General features: G+C 36.6%; 1 protein-coding gene across 1 annotated transcript in view; it reads left to right on the top strand.

The window, feature by feature from the left end:
* The window catches only part of DMGDH (dimethylglycine dehydrogenase), a 46,039-nt gene that overhangs the window by 21,100 nt on the left and 3,550 nt on the right, over positions 1-21,389 (top strand). The window contains exons 8-14 of the mRNA XM_075019528.1: positions 2,418-2,587; positions 2,741-2,894; positions 3,646-3,811; positions 6,434-6,564; positions 8,000-8,217; positions 9,126-9,283; positions 10,391-10,450. Coding sequence (XP_074875629.1) covers positions 2,418-2,587; positions 2,741-2,894; positions 3,646-3,811; positions 6,434-6,564; positions 8,000-8,217; positions 9,126-9,283; positions 10,391-10,450 — 1,057 coding nt within the window. The remainder of the gene's footprint in view (positions 1-2,417; positions 2,588-2,740; positions 2,895-3,645; positions 3,812-6,433; positions 6,565-7,999; positions 8,218-9,125; positions 9,284-10,390; positions 10,451-21,389) is intronic.

Here is a 21,389-nt window from a genome sequence, read left to right on the forward strand (position 1 = left end):
GTACCACTCTTTACAGCTACTTGTAATATCCTATCCCTGCAGAGCATGTGTTTCATTCTCGTATAGCAGAACTGCAGTAGATGTGTTAATACAGTCAGTTCCCCATTATCTAAGGTAATGAGGGATTTGGGCACCCTGTGCGATTTAAAATCTCTGATAATGTAGGCCCAGCTAGGAGCACCAAAATCAACTGGTTGCGCAGAGGCAGTGCTGCAAAGCTATGCAGAGACCACTCAGCCCAGCTGCAGTCCTGTACCTGGAGTAGCAACTCCACATCGCAGGGCGGCCTCCTGGGCTGTCTTTCTCCTGGGGTTGCCCTGCCATCAGCTCAGCAGTCTTCAGCTGAAGCTAAAAAGCCTCATTGTATTTGGTCTGTTGCCACCCCCAGTCATGCAGTGGTCTCCGTGCTGTGTTTCAGGGTGCTTTTGGCTGCAATGAACGTGTAGAGAGACTTAAACTGGCTAGAACTTCTGGAGCTGTTCTTGAAGGCATTGTAGCCGTGGTCACAAAACTTACACCCATGAATAACCAAGAGTTGCCCAGTTAAATTAACACCAGCAACAGCTAAATCTTCTGCAGTACTTGCAGAGTAGCAGTTTACAAGCACTCATCCTTACTGCATCAGCTGTGGTAATAGAAGCTTGTGCTGAGAGTCTGAAGATTTCTGCTGAACAGCCTAAAGGAGTGCATTTGACAGAATTACTTCATGTACTCAGCTGTCTGTGATTTCTGTTTTATTTAAATAAATAAATAACAGATAAAACCCCACTACATCAAAGTAATCTAATGAATAGTACGAAGTCAGGCATTCTACAAGTGCCAGAACTAAGTTGTCTATGTAATCTGAATTAAATCTTCTTATGCATATGCATTAGAATTAAATGATCACATCATTAATTTTTCCATAAGATCCTTGCCTATTTAATTGAGGACATAGTATTCAGAATGCAAAGTTGATGAGCAGCAATTCAGGTTTCTTTTAGCTTCACTATTAAGTGTGAGTGTCTGTGGCTTAACTGATGCATGCTAATCTAAACTTGGTTTTGGACAGACTCACTATTTCTTCAAGGATTTTTCTGTTGTGCTCATTGGAGCGTTTCACAAATAATTAAGAATTTATTTTCACATCTCCCTAGAAAGAAACCTATTTTGATGCTTTTTTTTTTTTTTTTTAGATATAGCAAACTAATTCACAGAGGTATTAAAATAAAAAAAGTTTAAAATAATTTGGTATTAATAATTATTGTCATTAAACATTTCAGTGTCAAATCTGAGGTGCCTGTAATTTAGCATTACACTGTACTGTTTGGTCATAAGTAGACTGAGTAGCGACATACACATGTGGCAGTACGACAAAGTTCCTTGTCCCCACTTGTCCAGTTCAGGTATCTCACAGGAGCACATTTCACACACAGCTTTTTCCCTATGGATGTCAAGATGTTAAGCATTTTGAAAGTTAGAATTATGTACAAAATGTTTAAGTGAGGAAACCTTAAATCTATCACTTTCTAACTTTTTTGAGCATCTACTTTTGCTGTCTAGTGTGGTTCCTTTAATGTAGGTTTCTAACAAGAGTTCTCTACAGTCTGATCCTTTACACACTCATTATATGATGTGGACACTCACATAAAAGCCTCAGGACAGGCTTTTCCTACAAATTGGTAGCAGAAAATCTCTACATGTTTATTCTGTTAGCATAAGCTTTCTGAAACCAGTTCTTTTTGTAGTTGTAGTGGAGAACAGAGAAGGTCAATCAGGTGAGAAAAGGCAGCTCTCAAATTCTGACACTGCTGCAAACAAGTCTTCTATTTTTGTCCCCAGTCCCTCTACATTCCCTGATTTTCTGTGGAGCAATATAAAAAGTTATGCTGGTATTTAACTTCTTTAAAGCTATCTTGGTCATGTTGTCTCCTGACTTTTGCTGCTGTTGCTCTTGTCACTGTAATGTAAATACTTACTGTAGTTGCTAGAATGTTTCAGTCTGGTTTTCAAATCTGAGTCTGGTTTAATCAAACCTGATTGAAAAAGAAGAGGTATTCTATGACTAGAAAGTATATTTAATGGATATCAGATGTTTGAGAATTTTCTTTAGTATTAATTGTTAGAGAGTTCTAATGTCCCTGGAAAAGATTGTTAAATTCTGAGCTTTAGAGAAAGAAAGAGCTTGCTGTAATCTCAAGCACCACAACTGCTGTACGTTAGCAATGGAGTTCTGCTGCTGACAATGGGACAGTAAAAATATCTGTCAATAAAGTATGTAAACTTGGAAAACAAGACAAAATAGAACAAACAAAGTAAACAGAGGGAAAATTTTTAAATACTTCAGGGGTTGTATTAGTAGTATATGCTAGTACTGATTTTAAAACAAAACAAAACAAAAAAGACTTGGCACTGCAGGACTTTTTCCTGTTTTTAAGGTATGGCATTATACATGCTGGTGGCATAGGAAAGTACCTCAGTGACTGGATCCTTGAGGGGGAACCTCCATTTGACCTCATAGAATTAGATCCCAACCGCTATGGAAAGTGGACCACCACAGAATATACAGCAGCCAAAGCAAGAGAATCTTATGGTTTTAATAACATTGGTAAGAAGGTTTCTTTTAAATATGTTTATATCCTGAAAATGGATTCCAGCAAAGCCTGCCTCTAGATTTCTCTGTCTATATACATGTGTTCTATCTTGGTGATGACCTTACTATGCTGTAGTTTTTGGTTTGGTTTTTTTTTTCCCCCTTTAGTTGGTTACCCTAAAGAAGAAAGATTTGCTGGGAGACCAACAGAGAGAACCAGTGGTCTGTATGATTTGCTGAAGTCAAAATGTTCGATGGGCTTTCATGCAGGATGGGAGCAACCCCATTGGTTCTACAAACCTGGAGATGAGACTGGATACAAGTAAATGAAAGATTACACCACACCCCTCCCCCCCCGCCCCGAAACAAATTGTCATAATAGCAAGGGCCAGCTGAATTAAATTTAATGAGAAGCATACATTTATTATTCATTTTGTCTAATGGTATCTATTAGGTAGATCTTCCATTCTTTTTTTTTCCGTAGTTTAGAATCCATTTCATTCTGATAATGCAGACATTTCAAAACATTTCAAAAAGCTCGTTCCTCTCCGTATAATTCTCAGGAAAGGAGAAGTCCAATCCTCCTTTCTTTTTTTTTTCTTCTCAGTGCCTGCCCACCTAGTTACCTGCTTGCATCAGGCTGCATCCAGCAAATAAATGTTTTCCACAGGGATACTGGAGTCCCAATCTAAATGAGGCTCATAAAGGAATAGAGACACACTTTGCTATTCAGAAATAAAGCCTTTGACACCTTAAACTCAAATAAATGATTCAGCAACAAAGTATGCTGTAAATTTACACAACAGACTACTACTTCTTCTAACATTTGAACAGTTCACAGTTTATCATACAAAATGGTTGATAAAATATCACCCATATCTTTCTCTGTTGTTAAAGGATTTTAATAATTAAGCTATGTTAGACCAAGGAAAATATTGGGTAAGCTACCTACAATTAGAAAAGTCTATCTCTTTTGAATGATTATTAAACTGAAGAAACTGAAGACTACCTTTTGCTGAAAAGAGCACAAAATTTCCAAATTGTGTTTTATGTGTGTAAATGCTCTGTTTCAGACCCAGTTTTCGGCGCACAAATTGGTTTGACCCTGTGGGTCGTGAGTACAAACAGGTTATGGAAAAAGTCGGTGTGATTGACCTGTCACCATTTGGCAAGTTTAAAGTAAAAGGCACAGATTCTGTTAAGCTGCTGGATCATCTATTTGCAAATGTTGTTCCAAAGGTAAATGGGACAGTGATAACTGTATTAATGTAGGATTTAGACAAACAAGATCTGTTTCAGAAATGGAAAATGAAACATAATATTATTGCCGTATCTTTCAGATACCAAACACTCAGATGCTTTGGAGATATTGCTGTGTCAGGAAATGTTTTTCACTTGGTTAAGAGCGCAAACAGTGGAGTTTATATTAAAGCAGTCCCAAGTAGAAGTATCTTTTGGCACAGATCATTGAATCATAGAATGGTTGAGGTTGGAAGGGACCTCTGGAGGTCATCTTGTCCAACACCCTGCTCAAGCAGGTCACCTGGAGCTCGTTGCCTAGGACTATGTCCAGATGGCTTTTGGGTATCTCCAAGGATGGAGAATCCACCAGCTTTCTGGGCAACCTGTTTCTGTGCCTAACCACCTCTACAGTAAAAAAAGTGTTTCCTTATGTTCAGGCAGAACCTCCTGTGTTTCAAATCTTTGTCTAAAGAGATCAAAGTGAATCTCACCTGGAATTCTTTTACAGTAGTAAATAGTAGAATAGCTTGGCAGCTGCCTGCCTAAAACTGTGCTGTACTGTGGCAGCTTCAGGCAGCAGAGCAGAGCAGTGGAAGGTGCTCTTGCCTGACCACAGCTGGATGTTGTATTCTTCCTGGATGCCCAAGGAAACATTTTTTTAATTTGGTTTGGGGTTTTTTTTGTTGTTTTTTGGGTGGGGGTGTGTGTGTGTGTATTTGGTTTTGGCGGGGGGGGGGGGGCTGTTGTTGTTTTGGTTTTGTTTGTTTGTTTGTTTTTTCAAATGTGACCCATGCTTGTTTTCCACCCCCTCATAATGACTCTGTTTTACTGCTGGCTGCCTGGAGCGGGCAGGTTTGCAAATAATTAGGATATTCAGCTTTCAGCTCACACCTGTCCTTTCTCCACATGTGTGGCTTCTCACAGATCCTCAGAATATGATCCTGTTTTCAAAAATGGCATACTGTGACAATCTACCCCTGATTTCTTATTCTCAGTCTTCAGTTTATTGTACTGCTCCATGAGTCCCTTTATCTTCCTGCTTTGTCAACCACCCTCATGTAGTGTCTTTAACTTCAGAGATACACCTCCAGCAAGCAGATTGTTCCATTCTGAAGTGCTACAGACACAGGGTTTGCTCATTTCAGCACAGGCTTTCATTAAGTTTTTGCTGTAGGTGATGGTTTTAGCTGCTTCAGACACCAGAGGGAGGGAGCATAAGAAAACAGTAAGTACACTGAGACTATAGTTATGAAGGTAAATAACTTCTCAGAGGTCAGAGCCAACTGAATAGGAAGGCTGTATGCAAGAATGGTATCCTATTGGTTTAGGAGAAAGAAAAACCTGAATTACCATGTAGTCATATTTTTTTTTACTGTATTAATTTTGTGATAGCAATATAGATTAAAAGTTTGTCTTCCTTCTAGCTTGGGGTAGAGGTGGGGTAACTGTGTCATTAGGGGGCATGGATAACAGTTGCTGAATATATATTTATGTGGTAGAGGGAAAGCAAGATTAAACAAGAAATGATGACAACAAAGTGAGTGCTCTTTATGGAGTTCAGTCAGTGTTGCTAAGGGGAAAAAGAAAGCTTATGAATCCACTTAAAAACCCAGCATTCACAACAGTTGGTTATTTAAGCTGTCTGATTTTTGGTACCATTCATGCTTGTCTGCATTATAAAATAATTCTGTGAAGTTTCTGGAGATATACTTGTATCACAACCAGGTCGACTGTGACTAGCATCAGAACCTGAAAATTCAACTATGTGCCTGTAAAATGCCAGTAACTATATTAATGTAATATGACCTTGCAAAAGAATGTTAATACTTGCAATATTTGTCCTTTTTCCATTCGTTGTCTGGAATCTGGACTGATTGACAAGGTTCTTATGAAAGCAGAATGAAGTAAGAGAGACTAAATTCTGCCTCTGGAACCAGATCAGCACAACAGCTATGGCACATTCATATTTCTGTTTCTATGGATAATATCTATATGAACATGTATATGTTTTATGGTTACAGCTAGGTAACTGTTACTTGAAATTTTGCCTCTAGAGATCACATTTTTACACAGAACCTGATTCAAAGGTACAGAGATGTAGATTGATAGTCAGCAACTATATAAAATATAAAAGCATACATAAATCAGGGCCACAAAAGCATGAGCCAACTTGGTATTTATTTCCTTAAAGTAAGGGGCAAAGTATATGTTATCCTTTTGGGATCTGAAAGCCTTATTTACATGATTGAAAAAGAATATTTATGTCAATAACATATGTAGAATTTTTTATTCTGATTATCAGAGAACAAACTAAAATTGATTGAATTTGCACTGAAAATGCATTCCTAAATCAAAGGTTGCTTAAGAATGCCTTGTCTAATACACAATTAAATATTTATAAAGGTCTTGATTTACATTATCTTTGAAAATTTCAATTTTTTTTTACAAAAAGCTTAAGTTTGGCCAATTGTGTATCTGTCCACTCCTATTACAGCACAGCAGAACAAACATAAATTATTTTTTTTTTCTAGTGAAGATATATTTCCATACATTTCATAAAGTTTAAGAATTCAAAAGTTTTATTTTGCATTCTTAATAATTGCAAATTTTACTCTGTAGGTGGGTTCCACAAATATAAGCCATATGTTAACACCAAGAGGAAAAGTTTATGCTGAGCTAACAGTCTCTCAACTGTATCCTAGAGAATTTATGCTTGTAACTGGTTCGGGGTCAGAACTCCATGATCTGAGGTTAGTTTATTTTTGATACAGTAAGTACATAGTGATATACAGTGACATTAATATAGAAACCTTTTTACTAAGTGCCAAATTCTTAATTATTACTCAACAAACCTTTCACTAAGTTCACGAGAATTCAACTTATTTATTGATTTTGGTTTCTTAGAAACGTGGTTGACTTGAATCCTGAAGTATAAGCAGTTGCATATTGGATTACTGCTGTTGTAAAGAGATGGAGAATTTACTGATAGTTATGCAATATACTTTAATGGAGGTAGTTCCTGTTTTGTTGTTGAACCTGTTTGTGTTTGGCATTGCATGATGGAACACAGCACAGTTGTTCTTTTCTAGTGTTTTGTCTTGCGCAAAGAAGAAAATTGGCTTTAAACATGGATGACGCCAGAGGCACTGACCTGGCCAATACAGATGGGTAGTGCATTCTTCCTGACACTGTGATAATGTCTTCTGGTTTGGGCTCTGGCATCACAAAGCAAAATAACGGAAAGAAAGGAAGTAGAAGCAGTTGCAGGATTACTTCATTAAAATGCTTTTCATAGATGAGCATTGGAAGTGACATTTCTAGTGCTATTAGTGGCTGTACATACATACTAAGAAAAATATTTTTTATTACTGGAGATTGCTGACAAATCAGTTATTCAAAATGAATCAACACATAAAAGACTGAAATTTGCTACCCCAATGCGCAATGAATAATGTACTGTTTTATTATAGTCCCATGGGAATCAGTAGGACCATTGTCACATTCGGGAACCAAATGGCAGAACCAGATCTAATGCATTTACTTCTACAAAATTTGTACAGTCCTGTTTGGTACTCCCCTGTGCCTGAGATCTTTTAACACTGCTTAACAAAGTAGTACTTCATAAGATTTTTAAAATACATTCATTTCATTTATTTTGTGAGCTTCCTGAAAGACAATACGCAGCTGATGGTTTTGATTAAATCAAAACTGAACTTCCTGCCAATACTTTAAATACTGTATTCAAGAAGAAAGAAACCTGGTTTCTGTTGACACAGGAATTTATATGGAGATTTCTTATGGTCATTGTGTTTATTGCTTACTCTTGCTGTATGTTGACTTTTTATTAACACAGTCTGTATCCAAAGGCAAATCTTTGTTCAGTCCTGTGAGATCACTTCTTTCTCTTATCTTGCAAATACTGTTCCACCCATTTAAATTCTCCCCTTTCCTGGTTGAATCTCAGATGCCTGTGTTCCTATATCAGTATCTCATCAGGAAACACTGTTTAGCCTCAATGATGAATTTGACTATGTAATGTGGCACATACTTCATTGGTTTTGCGAAGGTGTGGGACTGGCAGTTGCTGGGAAGTTAAGCACTAACAAAAAATTATTCCTTTTTAGATTTTATGTAAATCAGTTATTTTTCATTAAAAAAAAAATCAATGTTGTGTTTTATGTGCAGATGGATAGAAGACAAGGTAATGAGAGGTGGATACAAAGTTGAAATAGAAAACATGACAGATGAGATGGGAGTACTTGGTGTAGCGGGTCCGTATGCACGACAGGTTCTCCAGAAGTTGACAAATGAGGATCTGAGTGATGGTTCGTTTAAGTTTCTCCAGTCTAGACATCTGAAACTTTCTGATATTATTGTTACTGCCATTAGGATATCGTACACAGGTAAGCAATAGAGAAAACAGATTCTTATGGAAAGAGACAATGAATAAAATAATAAATGTAACTAAAAGTATGTTGAAAAATACATCTCATCATGTATTCATAAGCAATGGGTTCATTAAATTTTATATATAAGTGTGTGAGGAAACACAGTACATTGATTTTAAAATGTGATATGGTCAGGGTCTGTGCTGAGTTTTCCAAGAGCTTTTTCTCTAGAATACCCTATAGTGTAAATATTTATTTTACAGAACAAAAGGCCAGTTCTGATAACCTCTGTGGTATTTGCTGCAAAACCAACGTCAAGAATTGTTTTTGGATTACCGTATATTAGTGTTTGTCATGTGCCTTAAAAATGTAACGCTGTACTGCTGAGTATTTGTTTTTCTTGGTTACTTTTTTATTTCTTTTTACATTCATCTCTACTGCAATAGACTGAATTCAGAACATTCTAACGCAGCTGAAGTCCTTGTAATTCATATTCTCTTTCTATTGCACTAAATATGATACAACACACTAATTTTATGCTTATTTACACTCAGTTACATTTGCTGTTCATTTGCCAAGTCGTCATCTGTTTATAATGCCTTGAAGTTCCAATGAGAGATGAAGCTTAATTACATAACCTTGTCTTATCAGTTATTCTGATTCGCCCCCTTCTGCCCCCCCCCCCCCATTTCAGTTAACAGTTTAAATTAGAATAATAGTACCACTGCTTAAGAGCTAGGGCATAGATCCTCTGGTGGTTCTTGCAGGAAATTAGACTTGCTATATGATAGCAGAATTGACCCTAGAATGTGAATTAACACTTACACTTACTGATCTCCACTTTTTACCAAGGATAGGACTGTATTTATCAGGATTGTTTCATTGTTGAGCTGATGAAACCATTAATCTTGTTTGTATAACAGGTGAATTGGGCTGGGAGCTCTATCATAGAAAAGAAGATTCTGTAGCTCTTTACAGTGCAATCATGGAAGCTGGCCAAAAAGAGGGAATTGACAACTTTGGAACGTATGCTTTGAATGCTTTAAGGCTGGAAAAGGGTTTCCGAGCCTGGGGGGCAGAGGTCAGGAAATATAAGTTCTTATTGTTTCTGGTTGGTTTTGTGGTTGGTTTGGGTTGGTTTTTTTTTTTTGGTTTTGGGTGGGTTTTTTTTAAATTTCATTATGACTATACAGCTTCTAGACAGAGTTAGCACAGATAGTATTTGTTCCAGTTTCTCAATTTAGCATGAAAAGAAAATTTACCTTGAGCAGGAAAACCTGCTATAATTTTGAACAGTGTGTTTTCTAAATAAAAATAACTAGTATACCCCATTGCACTGCTGGCAAGGAGACACTTATTTTGATTCACTGATGTTTTTCCCTCTTGTGTATAACAAAATTATGAGGATTTTGCTGAGCTCTAGTGTTTTGAAATCAAAGGTTTGGCTGAGAGATTCTGAGGATGTTTTATTTCTGTAATAACTATGTCGTGAGAGGCCAATTATTCTTGCTTCATAATGTATTTGGAACCTTTTCATTTCCCGTTAGCTTGTTTCTGCTGAACTTGCTCACTTACAATAAAGAACTACTAAGGATGCTTAGAGAATTTGGGGAAAACCAGTATAATTTCTGCTTACCTGAAATTTTTCCTAATTCCTTTGGAAATGAAAGATCTCAAGAAGATGAAATGGTGGGCATTTAGGGGTCCTTTTTGTTTGCCCTGTGATAATTATTTTCATTCTTTCTTCAAATGCTGCCAAACAAATCATTCCCCCTACAACTAATGGGAAGGTAGTGAATAAAATTGGCTTTGTGTTTTGTTCTCCTCTCCAGCTAAGACATTCTGCTGTGTTGCAATTAATTTGTATACCCCAGTTATTCAATCTTCTGCAGGTTCCATTCTGCTTTGACAAAAAATCCTGTTTCTTACTGAAATGCATGTTTACTTTGCATATCAAAACTTAGATGAATGTTTTACATATTTATATTAGGCACAATAGTAGATATTCTCTTGAAATCACATATTGGAAGCTTACAGTGTATTCATATGGAAGTTGCACATATGCAACATGAAAGACACTGACTCAGGAGTAAATACAAAGATGCATAGAATGAATAAATAACCCCTCCCAACCCAAAAGCTATGATGGTCCATCATGTACAGATGGTGAATTTATATTTTTTAACAGATGAACTGTGACACTAATCCCTTGGAAGCTGGACTGGAATACTTTGTAAAGATAAACAAGGTATGTCTTATTATTTTCCAAGTGTTCTATTATGTCTAAGGTTATTCATTTAAGTGTTTGAAAAGAAAAATGTGATTATCTGTAAAATAAAATAGGTTTAGAAAATGAATTGAGCAACTCTAAGAATAATGATAAGAATAATTACTTTATAAGTACTGATTTCTTTAAAATAATGTTTTGTATTTTTGCATGTTTCTTGCTAATAAAATTATACATTAGATCAGGAAGCTGCAAATACTGAATGTTGTCTACATGAAAAATAACTTTGTGATTTATTTTCATAGAGAAATTTGATTAATCTGCCTTTGTAAGCATATAGTATCTATATACAAGCTGAACAAGCCTATTCATATTGTGAAAATATTTTACCTGCTTATTCTTGTTAAGGGAGATGTCTGTAGGGTCATTTTCCCTGGCTACAACTCTAGTACAGCAATTACTGAAAAAACCAATAGATTTTTTAGAAGAACTGCTGACTGACAACTTAGATATGTCATATATAAGTTAAATTAATATATTGGTTAAAAAAATAATTAGTTGTTCATAGGATTTCTGAAGAAGTCCTCTGCTCATAACTTGTTCCTGCCTGATCTGAAGTTTAGAGAATGGGGCTAATTGAATTAAAATGGGCAGTAAAAAGGAAAAGAAGTTACTCTGTCTCCTTTTATTAGCACCGTCATTTTCATGTATTAATATTTTAGGAAATCAAACTCTTTTGTAGTCTAATAGATACAGAAATTGGTTGTAATTCTCTTTTCTGGTCCAAATGAATCCCAAACAAAATGTCCAAACTCTTGTCAAATTGAGGACCTTTCCATGAAACCTGGTGAAATTGTTTCCTGTGCAGCTCTAATGCCATCTGTTGCTACCAGTTAGCCCATCAACATGAAGAGCAGTTACCTGCACAGTGGATGTGAAGTTTCTAATTTAAAAAATCAGGTCCTAGACATTTGAAGTTAGGTGCCCTAACTGAGGGGCTGTTTCTGACTTAATCTTTTGCCTCAGTTTTTTCATCTGTAAAATAAAGTGCCAACATTTTTACACAAGGGAGGTCAAGAAGAGAAATTAATGTTTGTGAAACATCTTATCTTTACAATGATCTAATGCGATATAGGGACAAACTCTGTTCTTATTTATGTTCCATTATACCTGAAATTGTGATAAATCAGATAATAAATGACCCTTGATATTTTTTGCCATGTTATGTGGCGACACTGTGGAACTGATAAAAGGAATCCCAAACTTTAAGTTACAGCTCCAAATAAACAACAAATCTTAAATTTTGGGTACGCAAGAATTATGAAGGCATGTTAAACCTAAAAAAGGTGCTTTTATCTTTGTGAGAAAATTTCACCCACCACAACAGGGACAAGCCCAGGAAGATGCTTTTCTTCTCCAACTATTGAATATGTCTATAGATGTTAAAGTTATTCAACCTATGCAGGATTGAGGCTGCTCCCAGGTGATCCCAGGGTTGTCAAAGGCAGCTCCTACAGGTAGCAGAGTTACAGATGTCTCCATTGGGTAGTGTAATTTTGCCCTAATCAGAGTAAGTGACACATGCAAGAGAAATACAGAATCTTATAGAACAGGATTATTTTGTATTTACTCATCAAGGACTTTCCCATCTTGAGAAGAACATTAGCGGGATTACAGGGAAATGCAATAAAAATAATGTTACTATTAATAGTTTTTCTTTCCACTGCTATTTGATACATCTGTTTGTTATTTGGGGTTGGTTGGTTTGTTTGTTTTAGTATAAGCAGGAAAGCAGCCATAAGCAGGGCAAGTGTTGCTTGCCAAGATGCCTATGCAAAGCATATGAAGGCATTAATGTGCATGAAGCACTTGATTATTGCTCTTACACACTTGTCCGCATGGTTGAAATGCAGGGTTGGAACGGTTCTCTGGAGCAGATACTGACATTGTAGATGAATGAGCGTGGAATGGATCTCCAGCATAGATGCAGGATGTCAGCCTAATACATTTGCCAGTTTTGCTGAACTGGTGTGAAAAAGGAAATAATCAATGTTTATTTATTGACTCAAATGAGGCTGTTGTGACTGTATGTTGACATTGCAGAGGTGCATGAGCAAACTCAGATATTGGAAGTGGTCTAAACACTGTAGCATGAAGCACAATGTGAGATTATTTACTCTGCTTCTCGGCAGTTTGGGGCTGTGAGTCCCAATTCCATGCCTCTGGTTTTGCTGTCTGTTTGGTGTGGCATAGACCTTAGCATTCCTTATAGGCCACTGTGACTGAAGACAAGCAAAATACTCAGTCACCATCTGTTCCTATTGTTAAGGAAACTTTCCTCCCAAAAGGGGCAAACAAGATAAAGACTACAAACAATAGATACTTAAATATTTCTTTTTGACATCTTGGTCTGTTGGGTTCCTCACAAGGATTATTCCTTTAAGCATGCACCCCCAACTGGGGCAAGTGCTGATTCTGTGTAAATTAGAACCAAAATGCACTGTTCAGTTAATTACTAGAGCACTTCTTACTGTGCAACAAGCAGCTGAAATAGCTTACAAAATGGGCAAAAAACTTCAGTGTAAGCAAACCTTGAGTGGTATGACATGGAAAATTTGAGCAGTTTCTAAACAAATTAAAGTGAATGAAAACCCAAATGCCAGTGAAGGTAATACAATCAAAAAGCATTTTCATTTCCATTAGAGGACATTCAAATAATTGGGGAATAAGTATGAAGATCCATAAATTCCCAATAAAATCCTGATATTTCTCTGTGTTTACAAAGTTTAGTGTACGCATTGTCTTGAGATACATACAGACTAGTAAGTTTTTTGTGATGAGTAACAGGGAAAACTCTTAAAAGCTTAAGTTGATTTTTTTTTTCCTCACTGTCTATTAAATTATAGCATGACAATAAGTAAACCTGTTTCCTCAGGATTTCTGTGGCAACTTTCATTTTATCAGTAAGGCTGAAGACATGGTAACTCTGTAGGTGGTTTCCTCCAGACTCTGCTTGATACTCCTTTTTTCTCTGATACTGATGTTAGTTGCTTCCTTGCACAGATGAGCAGGATGGGCTGTGATTAAACTGAAGTGGAGGGACAGTAACAGGATTAATTTCTAATTTAGAGTATACGATGTCTTCATAACTTCACAACAAAATCTGTCCATTTTAGGGGTGGGACTTTTTTTAATACCTGTTGTCTTTCTTTTGGTTGTTCAATTACATTTAGTAAGATAGATAAGTTGTTAGATAGCCTCATCTCATGAATAAGCTACTAAATATTTGATAGAGTCCTAATGGGTTTTGTGGCAGAAAATTCACAGAATATCTTTAAAGAAGAAAAAGTTGCAATTCTTTTTGGTCCACGTCCCAGAATATTGTTTTAGTTCTGCCACACATTTGTACTTTCTCAGGTTCAAGTGGTCAAAGATATAGTATATCACCTCTGAATGCTTTTTATTTTTCAAACCCCTGTTTAAACTTAATGGATTTTTCAGATACTGTCATAGAAAAAGATAAGCAATCACCAGATGTTAGTTTACTCCAGACCTTTGTTCTATGGCAGAATCAACTACACCTGTGTTTACCTTGCCATATGTTTAAAAATTTCATATGTGAAATTACAAAGACCTCTCAGTCTTGAAGATCCCACAGTCACCCTGGGAAGCCTCTTCTGGTGATTTGCTATCCTTATGTTAGAAAATGTTTTCTTGCTACACTTTAAACTTATGACTGATTATTATGTTCACTATGGACGTGCAAAAAGAAATATTTCCTTATTTCAGAAGCTGTCTACATCTTCAAGAACCTGCTAGCATGTGTCCTTTTGGTCTTCTGAAGTGGTTGATTATTTTTATTTAATTCAATATTCTTAAACCAGCCTATTTTTCTCTGAGTGTAATGGACCAGAAGTCCCAATAAAACCTTCGTGTCAATTTGAGTAGCTCACAGAAATGAACATGTGAATCCAATAGTGCCAACAGGCATCAAGAGCGTACAAGCTACACAAGTCCGTACTTGTTTGCAGGTTCGTGACTTGTTTTGCTATATCCAAGACTGCCACCTCCTGGTCACTCCCTCTGCAACAACAGTTCACTGCGATTTGGGAGAATGCGGTAGATGATGGAAACCCTTTGGAACTCTAGTGCCCTCTTTCAGACCAGCATCTGAATGCTTAGCTAAGATTTCGTGTTTGTTTCCACTAGGAGGAAATACCGTTTTTCAGAGGCAGTGTTTCTTTGTTGCAACCCTGTTTATTTACTGGGACAGTTTCTTTGTTCTCCATTCCAAGCTTCTTTCGAGATTTTACAATACCTAGAATCTCTCGCTTTTTCTTAGGTCTACTCTACCAGCTCTTTTCTTTTCTTTTCTTTTCTTTTTTCTCTTCCCTTTTCTCTTCCCTTTTCTCTTCCCTTTTCTCTTCCCTTTTCTCTTCCCTTTTCTCTTCCCTTTTCTCTTCCCTTTTCTCTTCCCTTTTCTCTTTTCTTTTCTCTTTTCTTTTCTCTTCTCTTTTCTTTTCTCTTTTCTTTTCTCTTTTCTCTTTTCTCTTTTCTTCTCTCTTTTCCCTTTTCTTTTTCCCTTTTCTTTTTCCCTTTTCTTTTTCCCTTTTCTTTTTCCCTTTTCTTTTTCCCTTTTCTTTTTCCCTTTTCTTTTTCCCTTTTCTTTTTCCCTTTTCTTTTTCCCTTTTCTTTTTCCCTTTTCTTTTTCCCTTTTCTTTTTCCCTTTCGTCCTTTCCTTTCCTTTCCTGCTTCTTTGCTTTCCTTTCCTGCTTCTTTCCCCTGTCTGCTTAGCACTATTTATGTCTCACCTCCACTAACCCTACTTGGTGACTGCCTGAATTTCAGTGTCAAAAAATGCCTCATAGACTGCAAGTCCTACCTCTTTTTCTTACTTTGGCATTTGGTGGCTTCTACTATTGTACCTATTAGACACATGAGCATTTAACTGCTTCATTATGAATAGAAGTTGTGTCATGTCCAGCAGCTTCACACAGAGAGTGAATGACAAGCTACAGTCCTTGAGTATTTACCTAACCTCCAACGTAACTATTTATATAAAGTTGTTATCTCACAGGAAACTAGGATGAGCAGTTGTAAGGCTGTTCCTCCACCCTTTTATTCCTTTGGTATCAAATTTAAACTTACAGTTTCATGCCCTCTTCTTTCCAGTCATTTGTTTCCCTTCTGGCCACTCTGCCAGAACTGCCCCTCAGTTGTGTCATTCCAACTCATTGTGTCACCATGGTCTAAATTGATATGTCCTGATTTATTAAAGTGCAAAACAGTAAATCTTTTTAGAGAAAAGGCTTTTTTTTGTCATTTTATAGTGCAGTTTGGAGAAAGAGCACCAAAAAAGTTTGAAGTGGCACAACTGCAGAGAGCATGCCTTCCAAAAAGGGAGCACTAGCAGAATTATCAGTCCTGCTGTGGGCCTCCAGGGCTCGGGCCATGAACACCACCTAGCGCTAGGTGAAGAGAGAGGGTGGAGAAAGTGGCAGAAAAAAGATGCACATGCTGGCTCTGGGTCTCTGCAGGGTTGCAGCATATGTAATCATTTATATCATCATGCATGTAAAATGCTACTGTTCTGATCTAGTAACACCCTATACTTTCAGAAACATAGAGGCAAGGATTGAGTAGAGGCAACTAGAAAAACAACCACTTGTAGCCAGTTGCTTATGTTTTCCACTTCTTAACTATTTGTTGGGTTTCTTTCTTCTTCCCCACCCCCCCTTAAAAAATTACTGACTTTAAAATGGGAGCTGTGTCTGCAGGACTATAGCAAATGATTAATTTTAATCTTCTCACTTCTAAAATCCAGTATAGGGCAGGCTTAGTGGGTGGAATGCCTGACACTTGCTGTCCAGGTCTGCTGGGAGTAGTGCTCCAACTTGATGCTGGACAGGCTGACCTTCAAGAGTTTCTGTAGCTCCCCCTTATTGCCATTGTCCACCCTTCCTTCACTTCTCCAGCTTGCATCCCTCCTGTTCTGAGAGGAATGACTGCAGTAGTGACACCAACCCCACTCCATAACCTGGTATAATGTGTTTTGTGCCAGCTCTATTCCACACAAGAAAGGAAGGAGGAGGGAGAAGAAAGAGCACAGACTTTAATGAAGAAGGGATAAGTTGCCAGGGGGAAAGCAAAGGGATCTGAAAAAGGATGGAGTGATGGAAGGGTACTAGGTATTTGAGAGTGGGGAAGGGTACTTCTTTTTTCCTTCTGTCTTTCAATCTCCATTTATTATGCCTATAACATATTTATGAAGTGTACTTTTCCACCTAAATCCTGTCCTCTTTCAAATTAAAATTTAGGAGTGGAACCATATTCTATGGTTACTTCATTTGATGTTGAGAGGGTCATAAAACAGAGGAATTATTCCATAAATTTACACAGAATATGAAACACATTGGAAAGAATCTGCAATGATTTTGTTATCTGTATAACATGAACACGTAGGTCACTCCCAGTGTGTTTGCTGGGCCATGCAAAGCAATAAATACCCACTAACCTAGGAATTTTGAGCCAAAATAGTTCAATAATTCATCAGTTGTTTGTATCATATCAATTTCTTAGAGCTGGCCATTTGCATACAAGAAGGGCTTAGGTTGAATTAAAGATGCAGTGATGAAGGTGTCATACATACTGACTGTCCACATCTCCCTTAGAAAAGTGTTTTGTGCAGGGTAAACTGTAGCTTTGGTTTGCTACAGAATAAGAAGCTTGCCAAATATTTGCTACCTGCAGAGGAAAATGATCTTCAGTTAACACCCTGGTGAGGGGGATATCATTTGGAGTGTTACCCTGAAATTATTGAAGAGCATCCAACTAAGAATAATTAATTTCAAAATACTGCATTGATGCTGTCTCCAGTGTGTTGTAACATGATGGTTATAGCAGATCACAGCAGCTGTTGGTGCTGCCTTACTCAGTTGGGTGGCTTTGTGTAGATAATTTGGCTGTATGCCCACAGTCATAAGTAGCATACCAAATAAATGACAACATTTCATTATTAAGAGATTTGCATATCTTTGTTGACAGTTCTTGTTGAATGGGTATGACATTTTTCTTCCTAGATACCTAGAATTTATTCTGCTAAACTGCACAATCTAAATAAAATAAAATAAAATAAAATTGCAAGTTTTATAGACAATTTATATTCCTTTGCTTCCCTTAAGCCACAAAAGATTTTTAGAGGATTAGAATTAGGATCTGCATGCCATTAAAAGCCAAGCACACTTGAAACACAGTAAGTTAAACTTTTCAGGGTACGTCACTGTACCTAAAAAGTCACCTCATTGGTTATTGTCTTCTGAGTGCTTTTCAAAAAAAAAAAAAAAAAAAAAAGTGTTTTTATCTTGTGCTAAAAAAACCTCTTGGTAACTTGCACAAGGTAAAAGTCTGTTGAGGAGAAAGACAAGGCAAATACATATGTCTGATATGTTAATACATGAGATAATCAATAGGCTCCCTTTAGCTATCTGCTATTTTAAAAACTTAACTGATTTGTCTTTATGATATGATTTTTCATTTTAATGTGTGTGTTAGGTAACACAAGTAAAAAGCACAACCCATCTTTTTGTTTTTATCTTGTGGGCTGCACTCAAATTAAAGAATATGAAGTTAAGCAGCAGATACTGTCTTTATCTTGTATTTAAGGAATGGTTTTATTTTATATGAAAAATATTACATCTGCCAAAGCTTAATGCTTTGGGACCTCATGCCAAGACAATGGAAGTCTTCTGTATTTTAGGCTTAGCTTATTAGGACTGTCCTTACTTTAACTAGTAAAAGTTTTACATTGTTACTACATCTCAAGTGATTATTTTTTTAAAACTAAGAGACAACAAGAGTAGCTTTAAATTTGATATTTGTTTGGGGTTAGAATTGTTCAGGGTTTTCCTTTGTTTCTGTTCTTTTTCTCCTGGTTTTGGGTTTGTTGGTTTTTGTTTGTTTTTTAAAATATTAATTTATTGAATTATACTGTTTTGAATGGGATTTTTTTCTTGCATTATATTTAGTGTAACAAGCTAAAACAAATAGAAGCAATACCCAAACTGACTATTTTTCTCCTAGAAACAGGAAGCAGTTGTTACCAAGAATAGCCAGACTGAGGTTGAATGAATCAGTTTCCAAATGCTGTTTTGATTGGAATGAATGACCTCATGCACACACACTCATAAATCAAAAATGAGTAATGGTGGAAATATGTTAGTATAAAATTGACATGGATATCCAAGGACTGTAAAACCAAGACTGAACTAGTCAGATTCATATGCGTAGAATTTCTTAAGAAGTTGCTTTAAATGTTTAAAAAATGTATATATACACATATTTTTTGCAGTTGTACATTATATATGCACATATATTTTCACATATACATTTTTATCTGTGTTCATATAGTGTTCATTTATGTATGTTTGTGTTTATGCATGTACATATACATATATAAACACATTTTTGCAGACAGGGTGTGTGTATATATTTACATATATATATTTATATATTTGTGTATATTTTGCAGAGTTTGAATTCTAGGTTACCTCTTGGCTATTTTTCCAAGCCATGATTCTAAAAAGACAAGTATATTTTTAACCTTCAAGGAACATAAAATAACAAAGAAAAAACCCCTTACATGAAATCCCCCAAATCCATCTCCACTTAGAAGAACTGTGTAGTGGTTTAGTCCAGGTGGCTAAAAGCCTGGCCAAGTTAAAATTAATTGGGTAAGAATTTAATTTTGTATCTGTAACCAATTGGCAAAAAATGATCCAGACATACATAGATTCTAAAGCCTGCTAGCTGCTTGCTGTAATGGTTTCCATATCTAAAAGGTAATTAAGAAATGGAAGTAAAAGTTATTTTTGCTGTGAACCTCAAGGTTCCAGTAATTAGTGTATTAACAGGAGTTAACTGTCATCTATACAGTTAATCTGGAAGTGACCCATTAAAGAAGTACACATCTGTTAGCAGGTCATACTGAAGGCTCTGATTATGATTGCTGCATTAACCTTTATGGAAACTGTTCTTCCATTTCTAAATGAGGAACTAATAGAGGTAGAAAGTAACCAGAAATATTGGATTAAAAAAAACCCCACAACAGCCCCAAACATGAAAATGATAAATGTTTTTATAAGGCTTTCATCTCTCTCTACGTCTATGCGCTTGCAAATATCTGAATACATCAGAAAAAAAGGAGCCGTGCTTTTAGTATACAGTAGCTATATCAGTGCTGCATGATACAATGTTCCCAAAGTCACCGATTACAGACTTCTGCAAAACTTGATGGTGACTCAACTGAGGAGAAGGACACAGTAGAAGAATGGTGTTGGAAGCTGGTTCTGAGATAGCTCTCTCTGTTGCCACTCTTTTATTATCATGAGATCTAAAGATGGGAATTTACAGACATTCATACTGCCATTTTAGATGCTGCAGCGTATCACTAACATCCACACTGGGTTGGCAAATATGACACAGGACTGAAGGGAGACCATACCTCTTCCAGAACAGCAGCTGGAGGCCAGTCAGAAGGCCCTAGGGCATATAACATAGTGTTTGAATACTTGTGTTTAGTTCCACAGTTACATTCCTTGCACCTAAATACCAGATATTACATTAGCAAGTATAGGAAGGAGTTAATTCATTGCTAAGCATACCTGTAGAGTATTTACTTCCTTGGTATTTCTTTCTGTCATGCAAAGCATTTTACCCTGTGTGTTGTGCTATGGTATACAGTTTTATCTGCATTTCTAGTTATGGGCATTTCCTTTCATAAATGTTCCTGCATAGTAGAAATGTAATTCTAAGAAAAGTGAGAGGGAACTACCAGTAGCTGGTTGTTGTCTCATCTGAGATATCTGCTTTATGTTTTCCAGCAGCATCTTGACAGTTATATTCTAAAATGAGTCCTCACAGTTCTTTGTTTTTCTGATCTGAGCTGTATTTCATGCTGTCTTTCCCCAAAGGGCACCATGTATGATCTTTATGTGCAGTATCTGCTTTATCCTCAGTTGGTCCGCCTTGATTTTCAGACTGATTGGTCCTTAACTGGTTCATAAGCTGTTTTCCACAACTGCTTACAGAGTCTAATCTTTCAAAGTTCAAAAGATCCTCACTGCTTTAATAATTTCTTTTGAGCCTACACATAGACATGCGTGAACCTGAACAAGAACTACAGAAATAAGAACATGTGAACTAACTGCATAATAATCTATTCCAAATATAAGTACAATATGTGTTGCGTGTAATTCCGACAGTGCAATAATTCTCTACAGAAATTAAAGAACACTACCAGAAATAGTATTTTTGACATCTTCAACAATATTTCCCTTCTTTCCTCTTAACCACTCAGCAAATGAATATAATTCCTGCTTCAGGCCTAAGATCAACTGCCTTAAAATAGCTTTTGTTGCTAGTCATCTTCTCAGCAAAGGCTGCAAAGCTAGAGGACCTTATAACTGCTATTATGTTTCTTGCCCATGAGGCAGGCTGATGTGGATCTGGCAAATTAGTTGAATACAGATCTTTTGTTCTGCCTGATCTATATCTTTAAAGAAAAAGTGAATAAGCAGAATTTGTAAGCCACTGTTCCTAATATTTAGTGCACAGTTATTAGAAATAATAATATCCAGCTTGATTACTGTTTTATCCTCTGTTGGAACTGTCATCATCTTTGAAAGGGGCTTTCTGTAGGTTCTTGAGGCATTCTGTCCAGGACCACAAAGTTTATAAAAACTCTTTTTTCTATGGCTTCTTTTTCCAATTTATCTACTACCCAGCCAGCTAAGTAAGGAAGTTGTCTGAGTTAGAAGATAACAGTGTTAGACAAGTCAGGTTCACAGCTACTGGTAGGCAAAATAAGCTCATATCTGTGAACCTGGCCATGGAATCAGGCTAGCTCAGTGGAATCAGCTCAACATTATCACATAAAATAAATACTGTCCTATATACCCTTGGG

The sequence above is a fragment of the Buteo buteo genome, chromosome Z (genome assembly GCF_964188355.1).
Source record: "Buteo buteo chromosome Z, bButBut1.hap1.1, whole genome shotgun sequence".
Classification (NCBI taxonomy): Eukaryota; Metazoa; Chordata; class Aves; order Accipitriformes; family Accipitridae; genus Buteo; species Buteo buteo.